Source organism: Mytilus galloprovincialis, chromosome 4, assembly GCF_965363235.1.
Source record: "Mytilus galloprovincialis chromosome 4, xbMytGall1.hap1.1, whole genome shotgun sequence".
Lineage (NCBI taxonomy): Eukaryota > Metazoa > Mollusca > Bivalvia > Mytilida > Mytilidae > Mytilus > Mytilus galloprovincialis.
The window spans coordinates 69,813,226-69,825,099 of NC_134841.1; the positions used below are offsets into that span (position 1 = coordinate 69,813,226).

General features: G+C 32.8%; 1 protein-coding gene across 1 annotated transcript; it reads right to left on the reverse strand.

Moving 5' to 3' along the window:
• Positions 1-6,120: 6,120 nt before the first annotated feature.
• LOC143070732 (uncharacterized) lies at positions 6,121-9,830 on the reverse strand. Its single transcript, XM_076244908.1, has 6 exons — positions 9,699-9,830; positions 9,305-9,478; positions 8,435-8,902; positions 7,687-7,769; positions 6,662-6,953; positions 6,121-6,428 (listed from the first exon to the last, which is right to left on the reverse strand). Exons 2-6 carry the CDS (start codon positions 9,474-9,476, stop codon positions 6,217-6,219), a joined length of 1,227 nt encoding a protein of 408 aa, XP_076101023.1. The 5' UTR covers positions 9,477-9,478; positions 9,699-9,830; the 3' UTR covers positions 6,121-6,216.
• Between the last annotated feature and the right edge of the window lie 2,044 nt (positions 9,831-11,874).

Genomic DNA, 11,874 nt, shown 5'->3' on the forward strand with positions numbered 1-11,874 from the left:
ACAAATTGTCGTCATTCAAATCAAACGCTAACCTAACCTTTAAATAGACTTAAACAGAATGAATATAGTAGTTTAATTGGGATCTGTATCTGATATGTCAGTAACTGCTAATAGTTCTTTGTTAATTTATATATCATTGTCATTTTGCTTATTTTCATCTGTTACGTAATCTAAAATCAGACTCGGACTTTTTTACTGTGCGTATTGCTGTGAGTTTGTTTATTCTACATTGTTAAGAGGTATAGAGGAGGGTTGAGATCGCACAAAACATAAAACATATTCTTATAATTGGAATGGTTTTTTTTTTGTGGGAATATTCCGTTCAGTTTTTGCCCCTATCCCAAGTCAGGAGCCTGAGTCTTTTGTTAGTCTTGTATGTTTTTTAAAAATTTTATTTATTTATATGTTTCGGAGTTGTGACGTTTAAATTTCGCTGAGCTAGTATACGGTCCAGGGCTGGTTTTTTTTGTTTTGCTCTTTGTTCGGGATGTTGTCTCTTCAAGTTGACACTGTCCCCGTTTCCATTCTTAATTTTCAATGCAATATGTTAATGCCAAAATATAGACAACATCCGAACGATACAAAATCTTAAACCCATTCGATCTCGGCCAACTATCTCGGAAAAATAATGATTTGACCAATATTTGAGTAAATACTAACCATGCAAGTATACTTATACATTTAAATCAATACTGGGCTAGCCTATGCAACGTATATTTTTATTTGTTTTTTCTCTCGAGTTGGTTAACTTAAGGACGACATCAAAAGTTGAACGAAGGATAAAAAACTTAATTCACATAGTTTTTTTCAATGACCCCACCCCCCTCTTAACTTGATTTGGGAAAAATTGACCTATATGGATATATGTTAAAATCAAAGTCGGATAACCAAATCTTGCATTAGTTCAAACCCCCACCCCCAAACTATTTGAATTAAGTTTTTTATCTAACATTGATCGTTTGATGTCTGTCGTCCCTTAAAACAGTGTGAACACCAACACTGAACATGCATTTATTCTTTTGTAATCTGAAATTATTATCAGCGTATATCACTTAAAAAAATGATGAGTTTCCAAGAAGATATATGCTTGAAGGGTATTCCAAAGGCACCCATTAAGTGCTAAAATGCATAGTGATATAATCTCATAAACGATACTCGTTTAAAAGTTGATGTAAGTGATAGTTTATTCTAGTACTACCAGCTAGACAGATAAATATTTTATAAAAGACACATAAAATCAAACGATTTGTATACAACTATTTCTTGTTAATCTGATATATACTTAGTTGCTGATTCAAATCTTAAATGTTGTCTGTGGAGCAATATAATTGATGTATACGACGTTAGTTACTTACATACCTTTATTGATCTTTATTTAACAAAAGCTACTCAACTTGCATTTTCGGTAAATGTAGCTAATGCACATTAGCTCATCTATACGCAATGACACGTATTTTACCAGCTCGACAGAAACAATGTATATATTTTATAAAAGACACATAAAATAAAACAATTTGTATACAACTATTTCTTGTTAATCTGATATATACTTAGTTGCTGATTCAAATCTTAAATGTTGTCTGTGGAGCAATACAATTGATGTATACGAAGTTAGTTACTTACACAGGCAAATTTCACTCACATCAATTTGACGTGAATTAAAATTCATGTGAATCTCACGTGAAATTCACATCAATTTCACCTCAAACGGGTAAAACTCACGTGAAATCAGTCTTTGTGAGTTTCACGTGAAACTCATGTGAATTACACATGAAAATCACGTGTTTTTCAGGTGAAATTCACATGAATTTTTAAAATAGAGTAATTCAAATAACATCTAAATTTTCAAAAATTAAAAACCTGAAAAATATCGATTTTTGTTGTTGTAAATTTCACGTGAAATTTATGTGAAAATATAATAATTTTAAGCAAATAAGTTACATGACCAAAATTGTCCATTGAATCCTTTAAGAAGTTATTGCCCTTTTAAGTAGATTTTTAACAATTTTTCTAAAAATGTGTGATCTTTTACTAATCTTCTCCTCTGAAACTAAAAAATTTAACCAAACTTGGCCACAATCATCATAAGGTTATCCGTGTCCGGTGACCCTGCTTGCCAATCAACGCGGCTTAAAATAGACTGATGGGGAAAAATTCAGTTTTTGGCTTATATCTCTGAAACTAAAGCAAAAGTATAATGGTTGCATTATTTCATGCATCAGTTGAAAAAAAACATCATATTGAGAACAAAAGATCCTTCGAGCCTCTAGTTTTGTTTTGTTGTATATTGGTATCACGTTGCATGATTGATTGGTGTCGTTTGCTTTATGTCCAGTGGCAAATATTTCATGCATGATCAAGACGAGAACAAATGAACATAAAAAAAACAATAGGTAGATTATACAAGGAAGCGTGACCAAAATGAAGGAACTAAATGTTGACTTCCTATTCTAACGCAATATATCATGTTGAAACGAGATATAAACACAGGGCTAACAGACTCTGTTGGAACCAGTCTGAATGGCAAAAACGGTATGTTTGGCGAAAAAAAAACCGTTCCATGTTTATTATGCATGTGAAATATCTCTTCTTTATGGATCAATGCAAAATTGTATATGCAGAGAAATTGGATTATTTTTTAACAAAACCAAAATATTTACAAAATTGGCTTTGATTAATGGATAAACTTGTACGACAGGTCAGCTGATGACAGAGCTGTCAATCTGTTTGATTAGGCTATAAACTTGAAATTGTTGAAACTACTACACATGAATGAAGAGGCATAGCTGAATGGTTTGTATAGTGGTTTTCACCATAACAGTGTAAACAATTTGTCAAATCCAGTTTAACCTGCCACATTTAAAAATCAGGAGCCTTTATTTAAGGGCATACGATACAGAATTCTAATGCAATTATGTTGTAACAATTGTTCTGATTGGATGACAGCAAGCGTAAAATTCTCTATCTCCTTGTCTGTAACTAAGGAAGCCGACATTTTGAATTTCGCAATGTATTGACATGTTATTTCTACAATGATAAACACAAAACTCACTTGTTGCGCCTAAAAATCTTCCTTTTATCAAATTTTATTACATTCTGAAGCGGCACAGAAGCCAGAAAACGCACGGTGTTTATGTTTGACGCCGGAAGCATACCTATGACGTCACCTAGTGTAGGGACCAAAGAAGATAACATCTTTTCGCGGAATTTTCTTTAATGAAGGTTTTACACTGAAATAATGATTGAAATTTAATTATGAACTTGTTTTGCATTAGAATAGAGATAACTGTATTGTATTTGAAGCTTTGCGGACGTCCATCGGTAGTTTTACTGTCGCAAATACCCGTTTACCTGTCTCCGCTCCGCGTCGCCAGGTAAACTAAATTTGCGACAGTAAAACTACCGATGGACGTCCTTAAAGCTTTAAATACAATACAGTTATCTCTTAACTTTACAGGGAAGGTAATGACGTTGCTAACGTAAATTGTTATTTTCGCGACGTCAAACTATGACCGAGTATGAGTTATCGGGAAAAGATTCAGTTTTCGACTGATTTTTACCATTCAAACTTATTAAACTTGAAAACGAGTTCATGGACCCCTCTTTTTTAAAATGCCATTTGGATTGATAACGTTAGAAGATTATGTGTGCCAATTTTCATGAAAACGTAAATAGTGGAATTTTTTTTAATTTTGATAGATATATAGCAAAACATTCATGAACATTTGATAAATATGAGTTATTTCTGAATAAAAAATGCATAAAATTTTAGGTTACTTATAAAATACAGAAATTACAAATTATTTTATAAATACAATTTGGGTTTATCTTTTAAAACAAAAAAGTTATGTCTTTCTTTCGAAAGGGAAAAAACGACCACACATTCGAATTTTGAGCAATTACACAAATTTTCGACCTCATTTTACTCGAAAAGTAGCACATGAAGGTATATTTTTTATTACATATTTGATTTAATCAGGTAAAAAAATAGTCTATATGGAAATTTTTAATGAAATGTAAATACATGATCAAAACTGTATCGTATGCCCTTAAGTGGTTGAACATTGTTGTTTTAAGTCTGTCGTATTTGTTTTTCGTTAATTAAGTTTTGATTAAGCTTTGAGTTTTCTCAATTGAATTGTTTCATATTTTTCATGTCGGGGCTTTTTATAGCCGACTATACGGTATTAGTTTTCTCGTTGTTGAAGGCGATACGGTTGCCTATAATTGATTACATCCACTTTATTTGAACTAGGATGTATAGTTGTCTCATTGTCAATCATACCATATCTCCTTATTCTTTCTGAGTAAAAAATTATAAATGAGACAGGGTTCTGAGAAAAGAACGTAAATTCTATGTGATGATAAGGGAGCTACCATTTGATTTTTATGGGGGGCTAGGATGAAAAATTTTGTCCTGCATTTTTTTTTTTTTTTAGTTGTAACCTCTGTCCTGCCTTTTTATTTTTCACTCTATTCGGTCCTGCATTTTTTTTTTTTTTAGTTTATCCTGACTTTTTTTTACCTAATTTTTTTGCAAGTGTCTCATCCTGCCTTTTTTTGTTTACTCAAAATTCCTGTCCTGCCTATTTTTTTTCAAATTTCATCCTAGCCCCCCCCCCCCTCCCTATAAAAATCAAATGGTAGCTCCCTAATGTGTATCATATTATCTACCAGTATTCGACTGTGTACTATTATATGCCCATTTGGGCATTTGAAATTAGGCGTTTCTCGATGTATGCGCACCCTGCTTTCAGCTTTGTTTGTTTGTTTGTTTGATTTTTGTTTTGGTTTAGGTTTTGACGATCGTTATGTATATATGTGTTTCTGACAATGACTGTGGCGTATGTTTTCACAAATTGGCTACTGGATCACAAAAATTGCCAAGTGAAATAATAATGTCTGTTTGAGTTCTCAACCAATTTGGTAAAAGATCGGAACATTAATTAACATCTATCATACAATTGTGAGGTCTGATAAGCTATAAAACAAGGTCTAACCAACCATTGATATATGGTTGCTGTTTACAAGTAAGCTGTTTAACCAAGTGGTGAAGTTGAAATCACTCCTACGAAAATTTTACGTACGCAATCTGGAGTTGCTTGGCAGTTATGGGAATGGAATACTTGTTTCACAGATGACCAACGATATGGTCTGTCTTCTTTTCCTCGAACGTGACTTATCGAATTATATTTATCCCAAGGTTTGATCAATAAGATCGGTGCCACATTAGAGCAGAACCTGCTACCTCTTCCAGAGCTCATGAGATCATCTTCAGTTTTTGATGGGGTTCATGTTGCTAAGTCTTTTTTTATGGAGTTCATGTTGCTTAGTGTTTAGTTTTCTGTGGTGTGTTTGTATGTTGTTGATTGTCTTTGTCTTTTGGGTTTTTTTTTTGCCATGGCGTTATCAAGTATATTTTCGACTTATGCGTTTGAATTTCTCTTTTGTTATATTTTGCCTTTCTTGTGTTATACAGGCCTTGAAGGCATAAAACTTTGCTCAGTGCTCAGAGCACAAAAATCATGCTCGAAACATGAAATCCAGCAATTTGATTGGTTGATTTCGAGTGAGTACAAAAATCATGCTCGAAAGTGTTATGACCGTGAGGCCAGAACTCGGTAGAAATAGCAATATTGATAGTAGCTTATTGATGGGCTTATATAATATGTGTGTCAAACTTTGAAGAAGAATAACATTTATTCTAGTATGAAAGAAAAATTCTACAACAAAAAATGTTCAAAAGAGACCACAAACTTTCAAATAAGAACAGCTATTGTTGGTTATATCAGAGAAGAGAATAATATAGGGAAATGTTGCTATCTTCCATAAAAAAAAACTTGTTAGGCAGGTTAGCCGTTTTGAATGATCTCTGTCGTGGTGATTTGATATTGTTTGTACAAATTATTAAGTTTACCAGTGCTGCATTGTGCTGTGAATTTTGCTTGATATATTGAAGCTATATAGGGCAGCTATATTGGACACGACTTGAAAAGAAAAAAAACATTTTTTTTATTATTTTCATGAATTAGAAATTAAACATATTAAGATCAAAGACGACAGATACTTGTTATTTGCAAATGAAGTAAACAAATCTATAAAAAAAAAATGCGAATGCAACATAACATGGGTTTATATATGGAGAAAAAAAAATAAACTTAAGATAAAACTAACATATAACTTAAATTTAAAATAACAAATTCATAAATGTCTACATCACTTCTTTGCACATATCAACGATCTGAAAAAATACTGTAATCTTTTCCCAAATATGTTTTTCTTTTCTTCGTTGATTAGATTTCCTTTTCCATCATCTTTAAAATCTTCACCATTCTTCTTTATGTTAATGTCCATGAGTTCATCAACTACCAACATGTTTATCACGTGACCGTCGTTTTTCACATTTGATCCTTCTTTCTTCTTCATTTCTGAATAAGATTGATATAGATTTTTAAAAAAGACATATATTTACGGGAGTGTGTTCAGATTTTAATACCTATACAGTAATAAAAACAGATACATGTATATGTTATTCTCGAATTAGTACTATATAGATAGAACTTGATACGACCAGATAGAAAAATATATCTAAATTTAACATCTTGGATAACCATATCAGAAAACAATCGAAGTATGATAATTAGTAGATTTCAGAAAATACCTTTCTCTAATTTCATTCTATCTTTCATTTCGTTCTTTTCAATTCTTGCTCGATCCTTTTGTTCCTTTTTCAGTTTCTTTTTGGTTTCCTTCTCTTCTTTTTCAAGCTGTCTCTTGCTTTCCTTTTTGTATTTTTTCATCCTCCTATTGGCTACCTTTAAGTATTTTTTAAAGATAATTTCTTCTTCCTTCACCCTTTTCTTCTCCAATTTTGTTTCTTTTTTGGTTTTAATTTTCTCTCCTTTCTCAATCTGTTCATTTAGTTTTTGTAAGAAACTCGACTGAATGGTTTCCTGAAATGAAAGAATGTTTAAGTCACACGTTGTATTGTGAATCGCACCTTTAATTGTCCTCATACGGCTAAAATGTCAGATTTGTTTGTCTTTACTGTTTTTGATTTCATTTACTAGAATGTTAGAAAAGTTAGATTCTATGGGGGATTGAGACCAACGTTTCTTGCGTATTATTCGAACAATTGCGATTTAAAGTTTAGCCGGTGTAGTCACCAACATAATTTCTGAATATCTCTCACATCTCTATCCTGCTATTTATTTGTCTGTGTCAGTATAGGTGTACAATGTGAAAGTAATACAAAAAGTGTTTTCTAGAATCCTAGCTCTCGATCATTGTTAGCTATCCGATAGTTGTGGTCAAGAGTAATTGCGTCCAGTTTCCGTACCCGAGAATTGTAGACAAGATGGTATTCTTGTTCAATTTTATTATAGTTAAGCCAAATGCCTTGAGTGTGTATGTTATCTTGCTTATTAGCTTAAAGTTTACTATGCTACCCTCCTTTCGGAGTAGTCTAGTTCTACAGACAAATACATTTGTCTGTTTGTCTGTTTGTTGAACTGGTCTACTCTTAACGGAGGGTAGTATACCTAACCAAAAAAATACTTCACGGTTCAGCTAGCAAGTAAACTAATGAAAGATAATACCTTTACCTACACACTCAAGGTATTTTGCTGTAAACTATTGTTCAGTGTTACTGTTGATGAGAGTGTACTAAGGTTTAGTGTTACGTACCCGATATTTGAAATTGATGAAATTCCTCGTACTGAAGGGGTTTACTGCAATTATTTGTACACGCCTTTTTGGTATCATCAAACCTTAAAAATCAAAACGCATTATAAATGTTCAATAAATGAAGTCTGAAAGTGTAATTTAAATATATATTCAGAACCCCCCCCCCCCCCCCCAAAAAAAAAACGGATCACATATGAAATGGCTTTTAAATACGCATACATTAATATTTCTTTGCCAGGGATTTATCTGGCCCTTTTTAGATGCTAACATTTTCAGTTAACTACTACTATAACTACTACTACTACTTTATACTACTGCTACAACAACTATACTACTAAAGCTACAACAACTGGCAAACTTCAAATTTCGATTAATACTTTACTTATCGAAAATATACAACAGATCGTGAATCTATCAAACGATACAGGATTCTAGACTAAGGTTTAGGTTACTAGACTAAGGTTAATAAGGTTACTAGACTAAGGTTAAGGTTACCAGACTAACTTAAAGGTTAATAAGGTTACCAGACTAAGGTTAAGGTTACCAGAAAAAGGTTAAGCTATCAATGTTTGTTTGTTTATCAGTATTTCTGACTTAGTTCGATTTTTCACTAGTATCTTTACCATCGACACTTAAAAAATGAAATGATATTACGAAATGCAAATCACAGAAATTAACAGGAAACGGAATCCGATTTTAAAATTCAATTGAAGAAAATTTGTTTGGGTTAGTACAGTTGTCAATATACCTTGTGATCTAATGAGAGCGTCCTGATCATCTATTATTTCTAAATTGGTCCTCTCGGCTGCCTCTGTATCATCATCTGATGTTGTCTTTATAATCTCATTGCATTCTGTTGTTTCAATAGCAGAAGTTCCGTCTGTTTCTGCAGGTGGCGTAATAAATGCGTCCTTGTCTTCTGTTCTTACACCGTTCGTATCTGCTACCTCGGTACCAACATCTTCTGAAGTTATTTTTATCATCTCATTGTTTGTTTCTTTTGTGTCAATAGAATGTCTCTCTGTTTCTGTCTTTAATTCTTCCTTGAGTAGTTCTCTTCTATCTTTTTCTTCCGATTCTTTTATTCCCCTTTCGATGCATTCAAATTCATTAAGAGTAAATTTGAATTCGGCAACACTTTGCTTCGCTGGAGAGAATTCTCTGCTAAAAATCGACATTTCTTTTTCATCAAACTTGACCCCATATCTGTACCTTCCTTTAAGTACAATTGAAAGTTTTTTTGTAAAAACTGCGTACATACAACAAACAAACAATTACTGTAAGCGGAATGCGGAATGCGGAAAATACAAAATGACAACGCAAAATTGTTTGGTTTCAAACATCTATCCACCATTTTCATTTCTTTCAAAACATCTTGCTAAGGAGAAAGCATTATTGAATTTTAAAATTTTCCCCACATGAGGCATGAAGTAAAATTAACATTTTTGGTTATCGATATGAAAGACAAGCCGTGTAACAGGAATATACATTACAAAAGCTGTGTTCAATGGTTTATATTGTGCCTAACATGACTAAACTAAGACTTTAGAGTACCAACAGAGCAAGATGCAGGACTGAATGGCATGCACAAATAAGTGAATTCCAATTAAATCATTACCTAATTCCTTTGCCAGTTCTGCTTCTCTGGCTTCTGCAACCAGTATAGCTTCCTCTAACTGCTCATAATTTTTAAGTGCCAACTCGAACTGAGCTACTCTTATAATGCCCCTACAAAACCTGACCACAGCCTGCTGATTCGGCTCGTCATCCTTAAAGTTTGACATGTCCATATCTGTATAAAAAAAGAATATATCTTTAGAATTTTTTTTAAAATAAAAACGTTGTAGTTAAAAAAAAAAAATCAACACAAAATTAAAAAAAAGTATTGGAAAACAGATTCAAAATTATTATAAATAGGAACCCGGCAGCCAAAAATATCCGGCTATTGTACCTATTCAAGGACATAAACCCTGAGTACGAGAGGAAAAGGTACCACAAACATATATACTCACCACACTTTCTTCCTTTTACTTCGATTTACCGATGAAATCGAAATAAAACGATGATTAGAATGCGCTAAAATCTATACGGCTTTGTTGTATCAGCGACAAGTCGACGATAACGTTGTCATCGGGTATGTTTATGACGTTTAGAAATTTGTGATCGTCACAATGGTCAAATTCAGCCATATTCGTCAACAAAGTTTAACTATATATATATTGTTAGTATCATACATACTCTACTTATATGTATAGGCTTCAGTCCATTATTTCATTCATCGGTTATTGGTTGTTAACGTACAGTGGCAAATATTTCATGCATGTTTCAGACAACCATTACTGAGTCCAATGTTCATGCACAGCATTATTTTAATTTAAACAAAGGCATAACAATTACATGTATAAACAACATAGTAACTTCATTCTTGTTTTATGACATAAACGAATGAGACTTTGAAATGGATTTTTTTTTTTTATTAACACGATGAGTGCCTCTAGCGGAACAAGACCTACTTACCTTTCATGAGCACTGTTTTTGATGGAGTATATGTTGCGCATTCTTTAATTTCCTGTGTGGTACTTTATCATATGAACTGTTATATATTCGTCTTAAAAAATGAATATAGGTAGCAGCATTGCTTATTGGTGCATGGTAGAGGTTTATCAAGTTTTGAAAGTGGGTCATGAAAGTTTGGTAGTTGAATTCGACCTAAACGGGTTTTTTTAATGTAAAAAAAAAAAGAATTGCTGCCATGTTTGATGGTTTTCTTATGCTGGTCACATTCAGTGTGTTGTATAGTATATATAGTATTGGTGGTGTCACGGAATATAAGTTCCTTCATAATATAAGTTCCAAAGGAAGAAATTTTCTGGAATAATATTTCCACAGCAATAAATGTTACAGTATATGTTCCTAACGGAATAAATAGTATGGAATATTTTTTCCAACAGGAATAGGTATAATGACACTGCTTATAACAAAGTTTCCAGTTGAGGTTCTGTTAGGCGGAACACATATACGTTGGCAGTGGTTTGAATGCGCATTTTAAGAATTGAAAGATTATGTCTTCATCGTATGTAAATTTAGCACATTCCGTCCAGTAAGGGATTAGTATCATAACACAACGGTCAACCTCATAAGTCGAAAACAAACAGACAGTGACATGGCAAAAGAACGTAGTGAAATATTGTAAACCTTTTATCGTGCCGCAATTAACAACATTGATCAAGCTATTTTTAGAAACTGGTGTATTTCCTGATAGACTCAAGCAGTTTCAAGTAGCAGCACTGCAAAAAAAAAAAAACAAAAAACAACAACAACCAACTTGACAAAGACATAAAAAGCCTGTCAGCGTTCTTCCATTTTTTTTCTAAAATTTATGAAAAGGTGTTTGAAATTCAACTTGGTAATTTTTTGGAAAATATTTTTCATCCCGCTTATCTGTGTGCTTTTAGACCTGGCCATTGTTGTCAGACCACACTGTTACGACTGCTAAAAGGTAAGCGTGCAGCGTTAGATAACATCCAGTATATAGCTGCTGTTCTATGGTACCTTTCGAAGGTCTTTGATTGTCTAGACCACATGAAATTCTGCTTGATAAATCAGCACCATATATATGATATCCTTTTTTCATTCTATTTCACTTCTTAAATCTTATTTCACAAACAGGAAACAACAAATTAAAATTAATAGTATTCTTAGCAGTTATGCTTACATTCATAAAGGGGTTCCCCAGGGTTCTATCCTTTGGCATGGCAATTCTGTAACAATAAAAATTCCAAAAATAATACAGTCTTCTTCACGGGAGTAGACTCCTAGGTAGGAGTGTAAAACTTCCCGGAACTTGTGTGCTATGTACATATGGACTTAATTTAAAATAATATGACAAAAAAAAAATTCGTTACAATAACATATATACATTTTGTACAGTGGCTTTGAAGTTTAAAAAGTTGTTGTGGATCCTTCAAATGTTAGAGTGGATATGCCACTTTTGAAGGATTCCAGGGTGTCAGACATACCTATTGCTTCAGGTAGCGAGTTCCAGTCCGAAATAGTGCTAGGATAAAATGAAAATTTATAAAAATCTTTATTTGTTGATATTTGCCTAAATTTATGTTTCCCCCTAGTACGTCTATCAGATATTGTTAAATTGTCCTTAGGAACTTCAACTAACCCCCAATTTATTTT